General features: G+C 40.1%; 1 protein-coding gene and 1 long non-coding RNA gene across 4 annotated transcripts; one reads left to right on the forward strand and one right to left on the reverse strand.

Moving 5' to 3' along the window:
- Positions 1–1,165: 1,165 nt before the first annotated feature.
- capgb (capping protein (actin filament), gelsolin-like b) lies at positions 1,166–12,635 on the forward strand. Of its 3 annotated transcripts, XM_078275530.1 has the most exons (10): positions 1,166–1,289; positions 1,644–1,694; positions 5,902–6,095; positions 8,256–8,410; positions 9,221–9,379; positions 9,965–10,114; positions 10,519–10,605; positions 10,709–10,841; positions 12,039–12,130; positions 12,315–12,635. In XM_078275530.1, the coding sequence occupies exons 3-10, from the start codon at positions 5,903–5,905 to the stop codon at positions 12,378–12,380; spliced, it is 1,035 nt and encodes a 344-aa protein (XP_078131656.1). In that variant the 5' UTR covers positions 1,166–1,289; positions 1,644–1,694; position 5,902; the 3' UTR covers positions 12,381–12,635. The 3 variants fall into 3 exon arrangements, with proteins under 3 accessions (XP_078131656.1, XP_078131655.1, XP_078131654.1); XM_078275529.1 differs by lacking the exon at positions 1,644–1,694 and having other exon boundaries at positions 1,167–1,289; XM_078275528.1 differs by lacking the exons at positions 1,166–1,289; positions 1,644–1,694 and adding an exon at positions 3,344–3,468.
- A 329-nt stretch (positions 12,636–12,964) lies between these two features.
- LOC144533965 (uncharacterized) lies at positions 12,965–18,197 on the reverse strand. The gene is made up of 3 exons (XR_013503498.1): positions 18,008–18,197; positions 16,330–16,798; positions 12,965–15,085 (listed from the first exon to the last, which is right to left on the reverse strand). It is a non-coding gene; the product is annotated as an uncharacterized LOC144533965 (long non-coding RNA).
- Between the last annotated feature and the right edge of the window lie 863 nt (positions 18,198–19,060).

Genomic DNA, 19,060 nt, shown 5'->3' on the forward strand with positions numbered 1-19,060 from the left:
TTTTGTCCCACAAGCATTAATTTATTTTTCCATTTGCTTAAAGGTGCAGTAGGTAAGTAGGTAGGTAACTAACTTTCTGTCATATCTGCTGAAACTGACCCTATGTTCCAGTAGAACTACATGAAGCAGGTCATTTAAAATAAATCCGGCTCCTCTGGAAACACCTACAGCCTGTAGTGCGATTTGCAAAAATCCACAGCTCCCTGTTCAGATGCACCAATCAGGGCTAGGAGGGGTGGCTAACTGCGTGTCAATCACTGCTCATGCACATGCATTCATTCTCCCTTGTGGGGGAGGGGCTTAGGAAACCGTTTTGGGTTTTAGCAGAAAGGGGGGGAGGGACTGAGAAGTTGTCGATGTTAAAAATTTTTGGCTTCCTGTATCTTCGCAATCCTACCTACAGCACCTTTAAAACGTTTGTGGATTTTCTTTTTTTTTCAAACTTTTACTTTGATTATCCAATGAAATCCAGTTGGTTGAGTGGTACTTAGTACATTATTTTTCACATGAAAAAGTACGAGGTACAATTCCAGTGGAATGTAATCCCATCAGCTCCTTCAACTTGTTGACAGTGATCTGAAACCTTCAGGATGGTAATCTTCACCTGTGGAAATGATGAATCCCAGGTTTCACTCTCATATAATCTGAGGCTGCCCTGTGCTTCCTACACACATGGGCGTGTTTGACTGGGGGAATCCATGTATGACTACTAGGTGTGTTTGGATCGGTTGCTGTGGTGATACTTACCAACCGTGGACACCGTGACATTGAGTCATTGATGACAGGGCAGTTGTTAGGAGAGTTTATAAAAAGTGATATTTTTCATGTGTTTGTGTTAAACATTATGTAAAAGGAGACTAGAAAGAAATTCAGAGCAATAAGTCAGTGGTACTAAAAAGCTGAAGGTGGGATGTTGGGAATAAACATGTTTTTGTGATTTTGTGTTTTTGTATCTAATTTTTGTATTTCGTAAAAGAAAGTATAATAAAGTTTAAGTAATCAGATTGAAAATGAGCTGTTTCATCAGATGAACAATGAACTTGTTAAGTAGGCCTAGTTTGCATTTTCTTCCTCCACTGTATTTCCTGATTCAATCAAGTTTCCACACTTTTTGCTTTTGTGGTAAAGTCAGTGGGCTGGGCTAAGACTGCCAGAGACAGAGGCAGGAAACATCTTGTGTGTGAGAGAGAATTTGTGTGTTTAGGGACGTGTTACTTCTTGCATGACTGCCATTCCTCTCCACTCTCTGCTCAGACGTGTTGTGTCCCACTGCCAACTCACTCTTTAAGGTATGTTTTAACCTGAACTTTATTTTTGCAGTACAATCTGCTCTGTTCTTTCTTTGTCTTTTTACTTATTTTCCTCTTTAACCCTGAAGCTTTTTTTCTTCTTCACGTTTCCTCCCAAACACCTCTTTCCCCGTTTGCTCATCACATTCCTTCTCCTGAAATCAGCTGAGGAATCTCAAAACGGGACAATGAATCTTTAGTTTAACTTCAGCGAGACTCAAGTCTCTCAGAAATCTATCTTTTCATTCAAATCCTTGGCTTATTCTCTGCTCCACCTTTTCTGTTATCAATGGGGGAAACCACCCAGTGTGTACCCGTCTCACTTCCTTCACATCATCCTGGTCTTCTTTGCAGCAACGGGTGGGGTGTCAAAGTGCCTCAGAACTTGGGACTAAGTTGAGAAAAGTAAGCTTGATTTAGAATGACTTAACATTCATATTAAACTCTATTTCCTGTCTCCTTCCTCTTTGTTCCTTGGTCCTTTCAGTTTCTCCCCATCTGCATCACTCTGTCTCAATTTCAGTCTCATAAATGTACAGCGCACACAGCTATACAGATGCAAACACACACACTGTATACACTCATCAATTGACAGATTGCTCTCAGATCTCTCCATGCCTGCTGCTTTGTCTGCCTGCATACTGTCTGCTCTCATATTTCTGTCTGGTTATCAACGCATGAATGACTGATTGAGTCAGTCACCCCTGTAGCTGTGACCTTGTGTTTCCATCTGAACCCCTCTGATCTCCATGTCTCCTCCACCTAACCAGACACCACTGACCACTCCAGTAGCCCAGGCCAAAAGGTCAAGCTTCTATCTTTTAACGCCTCCATTGGTAACATTATCAAGACTCACTTTTGAAATGTATTCCTTACTTATTTTCTTTCATTGTTTCTCCCCTATGTTAATGACTAGATATCCTAGAGATGTTCTGTCTGGGCAGAGGAAACAAAATAATTCCTGAAAATTAACTTTAAAAATTACAATAGATGGGTAGCGGCAACAACAAAAAGAGAAGAGTCACTTCTTCATAACCGTATTAAAAAGATAAACGGAGTAGGTCTTTCTCAAGCTCTGGTCTCCAGTTGTCATCAGTTATCAGTGTTCCTATTTGAGGTCTGCATTGAGGTTTTAAGGCGAAGTAGTCAGAGGCACGAATCACAGCTGTAGCGAAAACAAAAACGTGACCATTGTCATAGTTGCTGAATTCATACAAGATTGACCCAGAATGTGACTGAATTACTTTACGCTGCAGATTGTGTTGTGTGATCAATTTTCTTAACAGCATAATCATTAGCTTCCACTCTCCTGTAGTGTGCTTTTAAGCTCTGTGATTGTATGTTTATTTTTACTGGGATGCATGCACCTTGGGAGTTGTAGTTATCACCTTATGTTTTTTGGGGGGATTTTTAATTGAATAACCAGATATTTTCTAATGCAATGTTTTATCTTTTATACTAATGATTTAACCAGGAGAATGTCATGCTGATACACGGCGTAGAACTGCTCAAACTATGAGTCTGTCTATGCAGAAAGTAAACAGGACTTCTCCCTCTTGAATCGGGGAGGCCGACGGGCTCGTATTTGCTCCTGCTGATACTTCTTCGTAAATGAAAGAGGAATGATGGTGGCATGGGAATGATAAAAGGGGAAAGGAGTCACTTTGTGAGCATGTTGGGGGCCTAAAATTAGCAACTACTTCCACCAACTCTGTTGCTGTGTTTGTTTCCCTTCATGTAGAATGAGGGTATACAGGGTAAAGGAAAAGCTAGAGTCAGAGGAGAAGGGAAGAGTGGACAGATGGAAGAGCCAGCAGTCTGCTCTCCCAGTAATTATCCACTTGGTGTTTAGCTTTAGCCAGGAACCAGGAACCCGACTCTACTCCCCCCACACGCGGCGTCCTATCCACAGGCCGCAGGTAGGCTTTCATCACACAGGCTCTAGTTACCTCCCGCATATAAGCTAACCAGGCCAAGTGAGCGCAAACACTGGTCCTCGCCAGACCTCTCGATCCCTTACAACCACACACACGAACACCGGGTCACACACACACACACACACACACACACACACACACACACACACACACACACACACACACACACACACATTCCAGTGGACACGCAGAATGGAGCCGGAGTCAGACAGCATGCCGGAGGTACCAGAGGAGATCCTACAGTTAAGTGGATCGGGCCTTTTTCTCTACCTCCTTACTTACTCTTGGAGTGGCTGTCTAAGCACTGTAACCTTAACGCAGGGCCCCTGCATGTGCTGCCTCAGGCCCTTTCTCTCTGTCCTCGCTCCTTTACTTCCTTTATGCTACCATTTTATGTGTTCAAATATTCACTCTGCTGCATCGTCACCCTCTCTATCTGGCTTGTTTTGGTCAGTTAATTGACCAAAGTATTAGCTTATTTATTAGATAACAGGAGTGGAGAGTCGTAAAACAATCTTTCAAACTTAAAAAAACAGCCAAAACAGAAAAGGGCGTAGCTCCTGCTGACATTATGTTCGACTGACCACAATGCTGACGGTTAGTGCTAATAGTTTCAACGGTTTTGCTGCCTAATGAGTGACATATAATAGAGTTGGTGGCAGTTTCTTACATGTTGGATCAGTGTCCTCAGTCGACTCCAATCACTACTCATGTTGTCAGTCCTCTATCAGTTATGATGCTTCCTGGAGCCGATCTAGCAGCCAATTAAAACAAATTGCTGACTTATGTAATAGTTTTCTAGAAAAGAAACAAGTGCAGTAAATGCTCCACCCATATTATATTGATGTTTATTTTAACACTGTGATATTTATGTTGATGTGTAATGCTGCCAGAGATTAGTTTGAAAATGTAACAACCCCCCTCTCAAGCTGCAGGGCTGTTCTTATCAGAAGAGAGGAGCCTCAGCAGAAAGTACCTGATTCAGTTGCAACATGGGTTTGATAAGGTTTTAATTGTGTAGAAGCAGGAAAACTGCAAATATGTTACAAATATGTTAACACTTAATATATTGCATCAGCTATCTTAGAATTGAATACTGGATTTTACGAAACCAATGAAGACTTTTTCTTAAATCATCAAGTTGCTTAATCGGTTGGTCGAAAATAAGGAAAAAGTTAATTCTTAATACTTTAGTTTATTACATTACTTAACTCAAGAGCTCCATCTGCTGAGGAAGACCATGAGATGAAAGTTGAAAGCTCTGGAAACGGCTAGTAAGTAGAACTTAAGTTAGGGTTTTCTTTAAGTTAAAATTGTGATTATTGTTTTGTCATCAAACCAAGCATAAATGTCAAACAGGCACTGGTTCCTACTTGTTAAATGTGTATATTTGATTACTATATATATATATATATACATACATACATATGTGTGTATTTTAACTATTTTCTTAAATGTTATTAACTAAACCATTACGCCTTTAAATAACAAATATAATCTTGAGATGAATCAATAATAAAAATAAATATAATTTGCAGACCTACACCCAATTGCCTTTTATTAGTCTAATGCAATAAATCTAGCTTCAGGTTCACATTACATTTCTATAAAGGGGCCAAACGGTGAATGTATCTCAGTTTTGCCATCTGTTGCCACAAAACATTATTGTGGGACAGCGTGAGAGAGAAAAAGGAAATGAAAGTTAGCGGTAACTCATCTCTCTACAAACCTCACTTTTTTTAGTTGTGCAAAATATAGCAAGACGAGAACAGACAGGAAGAGACAGGTGTAGTTGGGTGACACACCTAAATATAAAAATGTAAATATATTTTTACATGTTTTATATAAAAATGTTTTACTTTGTGACATGGTGGGGGGAAAACTAAGACAGCGAGAGGTGTACATTAGAGTGACTCAACGAAACCCATGGCTCATTCTCACCCTTTGACATGTTCTAGCTTGCATATAGCCACACCTGCTTTTGTGAAGCTACTATTGTTGTGTTAGTGTGGCCTGCTTGGTCTTGTGTTGCCTTAAAGTGGTTGTGCAAGGGCTGTGCTACACTTATTGCGGAGAATGCAGCCGAAAGGGTTGTTCAATTTAAAAACTGCCACTGAAAGGAGGAGTTAATGTGCTTACTATATACGTACCTGTTTTAATGTATATGAGAGCATGTTTTGTGTTGCATGAGCGCTCATCACACTAACCACTCCCTTCACTCAGTCTTGTGGTTTGGAGGCATCTGTGTTGAGCTCTGGTCTTGCAGTCAAATTTTACTCAATATTTCAGTCAGTGTGGAGAACAGTCAAGCTCTGTTAAGATGTCAAGAAATGGAAACTTGTCTTCTAAACATGACAAGTTTGGTAATTCCTTCATTTTAAACTATCTTGCACGCATGATTTCTGCTTTTACTTCTCCTTACTTCTTTGACCAAAACCACCCATTCCCACATGGAAACAGTGACACAACTCCATGTATTTACTCTTCCTGTTTCAGCCAGCCTCTTCCCCTTCTGTGGGAGGGGATTTTGTAAACTGAGTATGACTCAGAGTGCCATTAGACTGTTATCCATTGTAAAAATCCCACTTGTCAGTCTGTGGTGACTGTTTCCCACTATTTACGGAAAAGTTTGTTCTCTGTCTTACTGTTCTATTCGTCCCATTCTCTCCCTGCAGTATGCTCCACTTCCAGCCAGCACCAGGTCAGTTTGGTTCAGAGATCCGCGAGCCGGGCCTCCGAGTATGGAGGGTGGAGAAGATGAAGGCGGTGCTGCTGGATCCCTCCGAGGTGGGAGCCTTTTATAATGGGGACTCCTATCTGGTGCTGGAGAACCGTGGTCAGTCTGGAGCAGACCTCCACATGTGGTTAGGTAAGAGAGAAACATCTGGGTTAAATAATGTGTTCATGCCATTGAAGAAAGAAAAGTGCACTACACAATAGGGTTATGTAGCATGCAGCTTTGCAATCTGACTCAAGACTAAAGATGTTTGTACACTTCTTGTGAGTCTGAGTAGGTGCCACATTTATAATGATGGCATCTCCTTTCAGGAGAAAATCAATCAGTAATGTCAGACGACTGCTATTTAATCAAGTCAGCTTCATTTATTTATATATATATATATATATATATATATATATATATATATATATATATATATATATATATATATAAAGGTATTTCCACTGTAAATTGGTGGATAAAAGTGTCAGAATGCAGGAAATGAAGTCTTTGACGGTCAAAATTTGCCTGGGGGAGGACAGATTCATATATATATATATATATATATATATATATGTATATATATATATATATGTATATATATGTATATATATATATATGTATATATATATATATATATATATATATATATATATATAGCATACGCACTACAATACATTAGACTATACCACTGGCAACAACTGTCAATAAGACTGACAGCGGTCCCGGTTGTTGTAAGTCGACATACAGAAATAACATCTCTTAAATCTGCAAATTTCTTCGATCAACTGCTACTACAGCTGCCATGTCTAGTAAAAAACATCGTCAGGCTGGATATGCCCCTTTCTATTGATTTGGTTAGGGCAAAACAAACAAAACAAATAGAAAATGAAAAACATGAACACAATGTCAGACTGAAAAATAAAGTAGCAATTCAGTTTGGTTGAAAAAAAAAAAGAATTCTGTCTGAGCCTGATGATAAAAGTAAAAGATAGAACCTCTACCCAAGGGCAACACTGGTTAAAAGACATGCGTACACTACAACATGGAATGCAACATGATGTTACACATACTGTTACCCATTTCCTGAAAATGTCCACATTAGTGTGAGACAACTCTGCTGCTCATTGGAGCAGGACAGTCGTCTTTAGAAAGCCAGGAGAGACACAAGTCAAGACCTTGACACTTAAACGTGTAGTCCTGACTTAAAGAGTTTATTGTCCTGTGCTTACTACACACCGGGCCCTGTGCTGCAGTTGAAAAGCTAATAACCCTCCCACTAGTATGAATGACACGAGACATAGCATTGACCTGCTGCATCATTGTGTGAGGAGAGAGGCTGCATGGAGAGGGATGGAGGGATGATGAGAGAGAGAGAGAGAGAGAGAGAGAGAGAGAGAGAGAGAGAGAGAGAGAGAGAGAGAGAGAGAGAGAGAGAGAAGTCCCAAGGGAAACTGGGATGGTTTTTGAGTGGTGGCCCATTAAAAATGCAGGAGGACCGTTACAGTACTCAAATGTGGCTGTTGTTTCCAGCATGTATCCGGTGCTTGGGTAACACTAAGCTGATTGTCATAGCTTGGAGAGGGCTCTGTGTGCTCAAGCATCCGTCTCTCTGAAGCCTCCCTCCCCCCTCCACCTGTTTACGATTGATAACCCCTGTGTTGTCTTTGTGCGTCTGCTGACCAACACACAGTTTGCTCATCATCTTTGTCTCCGTGACACATCACCTCTGCCAGCGACTCTGTTCCTCATATTGTGGCATGTTAACCTTTCTTGCCTCATTTCCTAATGCTTTTCTCATGTGTTCTTTCACTTCTACTGCATTTCTATGTTCCTTCCCTTCTCTTTCCCCGCTGCCTAACTATATCCTTCAGCTCTACTTTGGAAAGAATCGCATAGTTTTTGCCTTCACTTTATTTTTTATGGTGGTTTTGTTTGACAAAACAATCCCAACTCAAGGTCCAATTACCATTATTTTCCGGCACTTTTCTCGAAATTGTATCATTAAAACAATGCATCACACGGTCTCCATCATTTTGTTGTACAGCTTTTAGTCATGTATAAATGAACAAGTACATGGTTTTGACCTTTTTGTAAGTCTTTATCAGGGATCAGAATAGGAGAAAATATCTTGGTTTGACCTTTTTGTACATTCATCCATGAGAGAGTGTGTCTTAACAGGTGTCAGATTACCCAAAGCCACAAGGTTTATAGAAAAGAATAAATCAGAAACGATGAACAAAAAGTAATGTAAGCTTAACAGCCCAAATGTAGTTCTTTCCTTTCTTACCAATCCCTTCTCTGTTGTAGGCGAGAAGTCGTCTAGGGACGAGCAGGTGGCGTGTGCCATGCTGGCCACGCAGCTGGACAACTTTCTGAGCGGTGACCCCATTCAGCACAGGCAGGTCCAGGGCTACGAGTCCCCGGAGTTCATGGCTCTCTTCCCCAGAGGACTCAGCTACAAGGTGAGGAAGGGACAGACCTGATCGTGGATGTTCAGATGCTTTAAATGCCAAGGAAACGAGAGAAATCCGCAGGACAGATATCTCTAAATTTGTTTAATGTTGGCTGCACAGTTTCAGAAATGCTTTATTTCATGGATTAGTAACTTCTTAATCATTTTCAAGACATGATCCTGGAAAGAATGATATAATTTGGTACCAATTAGAAGTAAAATAGGATTTTCCTTAAAAGATATGCTCCTTAAACCCTGGAAAATATTCATTCATTATTCATTTTTTACTATTTCTAATGTTCATGTTTTTGTAAGACATAAAAGGCCATTAAGACAAGATAGAAAATAATCACAATGCAAATTTAAAGACACATAAATAGCATTTTAAAAAAGTAAATTGGATAATACATAAAAATGTATTATTAGAAATGAAACTCTTCATATGTTTCATTTAATTGTATTCTTGTCTGTAGACGAATTTCATCTGCAGCTTTGCCTTGACTATGGCAATTAAGTGGAATTGATTAATTGGATGTGTACCAATCATATTACACATGCAAGACGTTTTACATGTATATTTCACTTGCAATGTCAATTAAACTTGCACAGTACATTTTCAATCATAAATGAGAAACGAAATACATTGTCTTTAGACATATCTCTCATTTTATAAACCATCTTTTTATTGCTGGGTGAATCCCTTCTATCACTTTACAGCACCCTGGATATCATGGCCAAAGTTCATCCATGCCACTCGATTAGCACAGGCACCAAGTCGTTAAAACAAACCAGGATGTGAAAGCATGAATATCTCTCACAGGTGGGTGGTGTGGAGTCGGGCTTCAGGAGGCCTCAGGGCTCCGCGGCAGTGCAGAGGTTGTACCAGATCAAAGGGAAACGCAATATCCGTGCCAAGGAGGTGGAGCTGTCCTGGAGCAGCTTCAACAAAGGAGACTGTTTCATCCTAGACCTCGGAGAGGTGAGGACACAAACTGTAAATCTAGCTGCCATAATCAAGTAAAAGTACTCCGAATACTGCTGCAATCCCGAATAAAAAGTTTGTTGTGTGGTATATTTAAGTTGCAGCGCTGCGTTGCCGATGTGTGGAGAAGGAACTTCGTTGACACTGTTCTTGATTATAAAAAGGTTTATTACATCAAAGATTCCAGCATCAATTTACAAGCTTCTGCAGGAGCTCGGAGAGACGACCAACCCAATCTTCAAATATTGTCGCTCTGAAGTTCTGCGGCTATCTCATTGTATATATTCTGTGCATTTAGTGGGGGTGTGAGTATATGCTTGGAGTAGGGAACTGACCATTTAAGGCCCCATACATGGTATAGCTCCAACAAAATATCTTCTGTCTTAGGGGGCCCCTTCTAATGTTAACAGTTTCCAAATGTTTCAGCAACAGTAGGATAAAGTTCATAGGAATTCCCTTATATGGCAAACCTTAAGTCAAAGTTGTAAATCTTCAGATACCACAGTTGTGAATCTTAAACTGTAAATTGCATGAGGTGAATATGATTATGGTGTGACCTAATGTTGTTTCGTTGCCCTGCAGATAATTGTATCGTGGATCGGGTCGCAGGCCAACATCTTTGAGAAGCAGAAGGTGCGTGAGATCGCCTCGCTGATTCGTGACACAGAGAGACACGGTAAAGCCCGAATCGTCGACAGCAATGAAGGGGAGGAACCGGAGGAGATGCTCAAGGTAAAGTCTTCGGCAGCGGCCCGGGTTCGAATCCGACCTGCGGCCCTTTGCTGCGTGTCATCCCCTCTCTTTCTCTCCCCCTTTCCTGTCTATCCACTGTCACTATCGAATAAAGGGGAAAGCCCCAAAAAATAATCTTAAAAAAAAGATAATTCTACTTAGAGGCCAAATCATTTTAAAGGAACAGTTTGACATTTTAGGAAATGCACCACCCTCATGGTTGTATGCTGTAATGTGTTAATAAGTGAGCTTTAGAGGGGCTGGTAGGCAGATTTAGTTACTTTTGGACAGAGCCAGGTTAGCGGTTTCCCTTTCTTTTCAGTTTTTATGCTAAGCTAAGCTAACTGTCTGCTGCCTGTAGTTTCTTAATTAGCATCCGAGCTTCCTGTCTTGTTGCTGAGCAGGTTCTGGGACAGATGCCTCAGCTGGCAGAGAGCACATCAGAAGAGGACAGCAAAGCAGACGCTTCCAACTCTGCCTCCCTCTACAAGGTAACTTCATCTGCAAAGCTTTTACAACTGCACAGACACATCAAACTAACATTTACATCTGCCTCTGAAGCAATGCATAAAACGATGTACATTTACTCCTCAGGTGTCTAATGCGACAGGTTCCATGACAATGACCAAAGTGTCAGAGAAGAGCCCGTTTGCCAAGGATCTGCTGGTTCGTGACGACTGCTTCATTCTAGATAACGGCGCCAACGGAAAGATCTTCGTCTGGAAAGGTGGGGAAATACTTTTGACCCCAAACCAGCAAACTCGTGCTGAAATGTGGAGTAGGAGTGTTTGTTAAAGAACACCAGCATTATTTATAGTTGCTGTACAGTCCCACACTGTCCACATCTGATTCATTGTTTTAATTTTAAAATTTCAATTCTGCACAGTGTCAAAAATAACTTAAAATAAGCTGCTGTCTCTGTTAATATCTTAAAGCTTTAGTGCGTAACTTTTTTATACTAATGAACGTCCATTACATTCAAGCCATTGCCAAATGAGTTGCTAATTAAGACTATCAGCTCCACACGACTCTCTCTGTATTTCTCAGTATGGCTGTGTTCAGAAGATTGTGTCGTCTGGTGACTTTCACACACAGAAACTCCAGTGAAGATAATGACCTCTTCTGAAGAGTCCATTATGTTTTTTTAATCCTCCGTGTCCTCCTTGGCTACTAGCAACTGCGCGGAGGAGGGGTGGGGGCACGTCAACAGTGTTGTTGTCATTACTTAGAATTCCTCATGGGGGTGACAGAAACTACGCACTGTAGCATTAATGAAAAATAATTCTTACAATAATGTGTTCAAAGAATACATAGTTTCAGATTTTATTTTCTGGTAGACATTAATTCCAAAGCAAAAATAATGCAGCACGAGAAAAAACACTCAACTCTCACAGTGAAATACAGATAAAACAGTGTAAGCAACTAAACTAAATTAGGCCTCCATAATTAAGCCTGCCATTCCTAGCGGTTTGGATGAGCACATTTTACACCTCCATGTAGGGTAATAACTAATTGAACAGTTGACGTAGTTAATAAAATATAAAATATTAATATTTAAAAAGTGATTGAAGCTTTTTGGTTTGTGGTCAGAAGGGTGTAGTCATGTCCTTATTATATTAATATCCTGGGAACAGCCCTGGCAGTACTGCGGATTACACTGAACTAGTATTTCACTATTGTTTTATTTTACTTATTTAAATCACTTAATCCCATTTATATGTATGTGTACTACGTATACAATATTATTTTTACACTCATTAATATTTACTTGAGACTGCTGTAGTTTTTTTCTCCTGTGGGCACCAGAAGGAGAGGCTGTTGTGCTACTAAGGATACAACTAAATTGTCAATCTATATTAGATAAAATTAGCAATATGCTATAGCTCCTAAACTGCCAGTACTTATGTGAGTCATTGATTGTCAGGTAACGGAGCAAATGCTGAGGAGAAGCAGGTGGCCCTACAGATGGCGGATAACTTCATCGAACAAATGAAGTACCCCAGGATGAAAACACAGGTACTCACACTTCTTGTTATGTTATTTTAGTTGCTCTCCAACTATTTGCATGTCACCAGCTCTGGCTCCTGCAGCCTTTACACAGCCACTTGGTATGATTGATGATCTAGTTAATCACCTCAGTACATTTACTGTAACATTGTTATGTGTACAATACGTAAAGCTTCTGTGTGTTGTGCTGCAGGTGGAGATACTGCCACAGGGGAAGGAGACCATCATCTTCAAGCAGTTCTTCAAGAACTGGAACTAAAACATTTCATCGGAACATTTGACAAATCCTGCACGCAAGAAGAAGAAGCTGTATATCTGAAAATGGACAGCATCTGATACAAAATAAATTTTTTATATGCATTTACATTTATGTACATAAGGTTTATTTGTAAGGTACCGTGCTGACACAGCACGCTGAAGCTTGTTTTGAAATTGGTAAAATAAGAGATGTGATGCCACTTTTATAAATGCAAACAAGTTTCTTCTGTTGAGGTTATTAAAATTTTAAAGTAAATTTCTTTTTACTTTTTCTTTTTTTTTTGTCACTTATCTTGAAAAGAGGTGTGCTTTAAAACTGCCTGAAAAGGGACTTTTACATTAATGTATACAAAACAAGATCAGTGGTGTGGTCTTCGTGATATGCAGTATACCCACTAAGAAAGCTCCAGGATTTCCATGTACCCTCTTAAAAATGCCCAATGACGAGCAACGACAAACTTTCCATTATATTTTTGATATATTTTTGAATTGTCATCTGTTTTCCTTCTTCACATAGTTTAAATAAAGGTATTTCCACCGTAAATTGGTGCATAAAAGTGTATCCGAATGCAGAAAAAGAATGAATCAAATTTATTTCTCTTTTAATATTTTTTAACATAGTATTAGGTGTTTCAATAATCATTTTACACAGTAATTTATGTCTGTTATAAGATCATCTATTTTTGCTAATTATATCTCAGCTCCCACTGTATAAAAATATAATAACCGTAACAACTTTGTTAATAAATGTACTAATAGTTACAGTAACTCCACTGCAAAATCCAATCATGTATGTCACTCTAAGTGTAATCCAGAGACTTACTGTATATAACCACTATAAAAAATCACACCTTCTTGCTCTCACTGTAAACGTGCAAGCAGCTGCCGGGAAACCGTCAGGATTTCGTGTCAGCAAGCTCTGCTGAACGTTTCTCTCGCCGCCTTACAGGCCATAAAAAAAGTCCAAAGCTCAGGGAGTCAGAGAAGAACAAATAGGTTGATAAGAGAGCAGCAGCTGTCCAGTCTTCTCCACCAGCAGAGCTGCACCAGCGCTACCTCAGACCAAAGGTACGACACATCCAACACCAGCACAGGTACTATACAATACACTGTATCAGTCTACGGTACAGGTCTGTGTGATAGGACTGATTTTCTTCTGAATTTATGTTTCACACAATATTATAATATTTTTTTGCGTTGTAGGTGTACATTGATGTCTGTGGTGAATATTGGGTAGTATTAGGTAGTATACTGTAGATTCAATTATATTTGAGATGTGATCACAAACCTGAAGGCATTCATTGTAAACGTAAGAAAATTTGTCTCACATTCTAAATCAATACTCAGGCATCACTGTATATAGATAATCATAGTATATGAATAAATTATTCATATGAGGACATTTTCAATTGTTTTGGCAGGTGTTTATCATTTACATTAAAAAACAAGTCATTATAGAGCAAATGTATAGCTTTCTGTAGACTTTAGTCACTTGTATCTGAATGTTAAGCTACACTTTACAGCAGTATTATATTTAACATCCTGTAGTTTCATATTTCAACAGATATTTTGAATTTATTTTCTTAAAGAAGAGAATGTAAATCTTTATAAAATATAGGTTCTATTGCTACAGGTTAAACTACTCAACAGTCTATAAAATAGTTAAAATTAGCTCCAACTACACATGAATGCATCAGCAAGAATAATCTAATATTATAATAATCAAAAGTATAAAACCTACAAGGGCCATTTTACTTTTGATACATACAAGTACATTTAGCTAATATACTTTCAATGACGGACTTTTTTTTATTGTTATGGAGTATTTTTATACTACTTTTACTTCTTCCATCACTGGTCACCAAACATTGAATCATTTTCATGTGTTCTCTGCGCCACAGGAGTGAGGACGCCAACATGGAGATGAAGAGTATCCTGAAAACCTCTAAAAGTATTTTTTTTATATTTGTATTCAATTACTGCCACTGCCACTGTTCTACTACATGCATGTTTGATAACTTACAAGCTTTGCCTGGTGTGGGTAGATAATGTAATGTCACGGAGCTTACATTCAGTCAGATACTCAGTCAGATATTATTCATGGTTTAAAGCATTTGAGCGTGACTGTAAATGTTAATCATGACACCCCCAGACACTCTGAAAGGCTAATAATCACATTTGTACACTTCCTTTGTTGGAAGAGTAAAACTTATTTATCCCCTCATTTTCTGCTGGATGTTGTGTGAACTCACACTTAAAGACATTGTCTCCTGAATGTGTCCCCCTGCAGGAGTGGGCATACTGAAGGTGGGTGACAGCAACAGCACCCAGAGCAGCTCCATTGGGGCCGTACGCTGGACCCTGCCCGAGGAGGACGTCCAGACTCACAGCTCGGCCCCCAGCCGACCCGCCAACAACCTTCCCAAACACTCACAGGTACATTAAACCATCCTGGATTTTGCTGAAATTGATCTTTATATCTTTAAGTGATTTTAGGTCTTTTTTTTCTTTTCTTTTTAAACCTGTATGAATTGTCCCATTTGGGCTTTTGTCTGTCATGAAAACAACCTATAGTAGGAATAAACATTTAAATGTGAGCTGTTGTTTCCTGCAGAAACATCCTCATCAGAAAGGCCTGAAGGGTCTACGCAGCCTGCAGGAGTGTGTGCAGTTCATCCATCACTGGAAGAAGCAAGTGGACCAAGTCTGCAAGGTAGGACGTGACAGAAGGAAGGAAAATGTAAGTCAGTGGCTCAGCAGACTCATATTCATGTTATTACTCATTAACAGCAGTCTTAACAGTGTAAATTTAGAGAGCAAATGACAAACCTACAGAAGTGTGTGAATGTCTTGCACGTCAATTGTAGATTTAAGGAAGTACTGATGTTCCCTCAATTTCCTTTTTAATATAGAGGCTTGTTTGTCAGCTCAGGGAAAAAAAATTGACTAAATGAACATATGAGATCCTTTTGATACTGACACAAAAATGGGAAAAAAGGTGTCAGGCTACAGTTGATCATTTCAGTCCGTTAAAAGTTCATAGCTGGAGATAAAGTGCAAAGTTTCTATTCAATACACATAGTTACAGTTACAACACCTTATTCAGTGTGTGATGAGTTCAGGTGAACCAGTATTTATCACTGCACAGATTGTAAAAACGTTGCTATGGAAAATGATTACTTTGCTTAGTCATGCAGAGTGATGACTAGGTTATTTGGGTGGGTGGATGCTGATAGGATACATGTTTATTGACTCTTTAACAGCCTGGTTACCTGACCCTCTGCCCTGCAGCGCTGGTATATGTAGAGTGGGTATCAACATGTTATGTAAGAAGTTATGTACGGTATTTGACTTTGGGGCTTATACAGTATGACTTTAACCTGGCTCTTTTGACATCTGTAAATGGAAAACGTCACACGTAGCGTAGTTAACGTTGATTCAACCTGTAAATGAACTGCAGCTGATTGTTTTGCACCAGAATGACCTCTTTAATATCAGCTGGTGTAAACAAAATAAGTCAGTGCCCAATTTTCCTGAGCTCTGGCCTGGAAACTCACATCACTGTCGACACGAGCTGGCTGTCATTTGTGTTTTTGTCATTTAATTGTCATAGTAGAACAGCATTATGTTTTTAAGAGTGTAGGACATTGTCTGACAGTGTGGAGTTGTGTTTTAGCAGAGCAGTGGGAATCCAGAAGAGGTCAGCAGTAATCAAGAAACCCAGAGTACAGACGGGCATACTGAGCGCAGTCTCGAGGAGAGCAGGAAACTGATCCTGGAGTGGGCTGACGAACTCCACCATGTCGACAAGGTCAGTAAACACACACACACACACACACACACACACACACACACACACACACACACACACACACACACACTTTGTAACAGGTAGGGTTGTGAAAGAAAACATATTCTGATATAAGAAATAGCAAAAATATCATTCTTACCTTACTGATTTGGTGTCCTTAGCTCCTGAAGGAAACACCCTGGGCATCAGAGAATGAAGAAACTGAAGAAGAGGATGCCGATGAGGAGGCACAACAGAGGATCATGGTGTGGGCAAAGGAGCTGCAAAAGGCGACTGAGGTGAGGAGCTTGTGGAAAGGTTTTAGCATACAGAAATGAACACCTACCAAGTGTGAGCCCTTTGTCTGTTGGGCATAAACTCCAGTAGGGCAGAATTTATCACAGCACAAATACAGCAACATTTTTTAGTTTACGCTCATGCCAGTAGCACTTTGTCAGAGTTGATGTTGATGTTTTTTTAAGGAAAAACGGAGCAGTTGAAATGAGAGTTTGTGTTTGCAGAGTTGTGGTGTGCATAGCGACGAGCTGGGTAAAGTGTTGCGTCTGCTGGGCCTGAAGAAGAAACGGCTGGTGAACCTGCTGCCTCTGCTGGAGTTCATCACCTGGTCTCTGCTCAAAGAAGACAGCATGGTGAGAAACTATAATTTGCAAAAAAATGTTTGTTTGCCATAGAATTCTGTTCAAAAATCAGGTTCCTCAGAAGGCCAAAATGAAATTGAAACTATGGCAAGTCAATTAAATTCAAAGATACACATTTAAAATCTGATCTGAATAAACCATTATTGAAGCCGTAAAACACAGAATTGATTGATGCCATCCAGTGCAAATATGACTAGGTTGTTAACGACTTTACGCAACGTGCGTTTGAGTGAACCCTGCTCTTTGAATGCGTGCAGAGCATCAATAAATGAACACAGTTTATATGACCCTGATCTGACTCTGCCCTGATAAACTGCAACAATAAATATCCTTGATAACAGATAGTGAAGACTGCAGATAGAAATCATCACATACGCAGATGATGGTGTGGTGTATGTAGCAGCGTGCTTTTTTTGATTGTTTAAGGGAATATTTTGCAGTTGGTGCCCGGTTTTACTTATTTCAGCTGGAGTTTAGGCATGAATACTTCACGTGACGTTCTGCTACTTGTGCAGTAACAATAAACTGCCATTTGCTCTATTTTTGCAGGGTTATGACCTTGAGGGCTTATATTTAGTGTTAACACACTTCCAAAAACGGTGCATTACTTTGTATTATTACTCTCATAAAGCCAGTGGCATCACCACAGCCAGCCAAACGTAGCCAAATGATAACAAGAACATTTTTCCTTGGAAGGTTCACGCAGCATTTACTGCTTATGATTATATTTGCAAACTGCATGGTCATAAGGAAGGGCCAAATTAGGGAATCACTACATAAAAATGCGGTTCCAATGAAACAAATTTCATTTAATCTTTCTTTTTTTCCTTTTCAGAAAATGATTCCACAGTTATGGTTACTGGCAAAGCAAAGGACCTGGAAAGCAGGAATTCCAAGATACATCCCCAACTCAGGTGTGCATTTTTTAAATCATTTTAAAATCATCTAAATCTTAGCTTTCAAAGTGTCACTGATTTGCCCAAATTAAAAGTACAATTATTATTATATTACACTGATTTTTAGAACAGTGGTTACCACTGATTCTCCTTGCAGCCCCTCACACAGTTGTGTGTCTTTGAGCAGTTCATTTAAAGAGGAATTGTTTCTTCTCAGAATAATTTGTAGCAGCAACATTGTCAAAAAAATAAAGATAATGTTAAGAAGTATAATTTAGTTTACCCTATCCTGGAAATCATCTCACGCTTTAGATTCATCTTGCGACTCCTTGTCGCAATCCTTGGTAATCACTGGTTTAGACCGTGTAAAATACACATTTCCATTTCCTGTTTATCCACTGTGACTTTAATATAATGTCTGTCTCTATTTTCAGTCTGGAGTTGGATTTGCAGCGCAGCAGGTTAGATCAACTTTCACTTTCTCTTCATGTTACAACCCGGTCTCACGGCAGTTCGTGAAATGGATGTTTTGATCTATTGATTCGTGTACAGATGTTATCTCACATAGAGCAAAGAAAAAGCAAACCTCACATTCACAGGACGACAAGTTTATTTGTGCCTCTCTTTTTCTGCACAGCTGATGTGATTCTCGACCCCATGACCAATCACCCCTGGCTGCTGCTGTCCGAGAACCAGCGTATGGTGCAGGAGGGCCTCTCAGCGTCCGACCTGCCGAACAGCTCCCAGCGCTTCGACAGCTGGCCCTGTGTGCTGGGCTGGAAGGGCTACAGCAGCGGCCGCCACTACTGGGAGGTGGACATAGCCAACAACGGCCACTGGCGCGTGGGACTGACCACCGCCGACTCCAAGCGCCACGGTCGGTTCCCCATGACCCCAAAGCTGGGCTACTGGACCCTGTGGCGCAGCACGAGCCAGTTCTACGCCTGCACCAAGCCGGAGACGCCACTGCCCATCAGCCTCACGCCTCGACGTATGGGTATCTACTTAGACTACGAAGAGGGCCAGATCTCCTTCTACAACGCAGAAACCAAGTCCCACATCTACACCTTCACTGAAAACTTCAGAGGGAAGCTGTACCCTCTGTTCGCCCCGCTGGATGGTCGCACACGCATGACCATACAGGATACAAATACTGAGGGCGATGAGCCTTAAAAACTCTTTTTGGACCCTTGGAAGAATGCACTTTGACTTGAACAAAAATTGCATTGACCAAAAAAATACTGAAACAAAATCTGCACTTAGATGAAGATTTCTATGAAAACTGGTATCATCAGTTAGATTTTAAATTCATTGGAAAGCACAAGCTCTGACTTTA

Source organism: Sander vitreus, chromosome 19 (genome assembly GCF_031162955.1).
Source record: "Sander vitreus isolate 19-12246 chromosome 19, sanVit1, whole genome shotgun sequence".
NCBI classification, from domain to species: domain Eukaryota; kingdom Metazoa; phylum Chordata; class Actinopteri; order Perciformes; family Percidae; genus Sander; species Sander vitreus.

What these genes read in the sequence shown, in the direction of transcription:
- capgb (XM_078275528.1), top strand. Translation starts at nt 3,419, where the DNA reads ATGGAGCCGGAGTCAGACAGCATGCCGGAGGTACCAGAGGAGATCCTA. An exon ending in GTACCAGAGGAGATCCTACA is followed by an intron (nt 3,469 to 5,901) that starts GTTAAGTGGATC and finishes CTCTCCCTGCAG; the next exon opens with TATGCTCCACTTCCAGCCAG. An exon ending in AAAGATCTTCGTCTGGAAAG is followed by an intron (nt 10,842 to 12,038) that starts GTGGGGAAATAC and finishes ATTGATTGTCAG; the next exon opens with GTAACGGAGCAAATGCTGAG.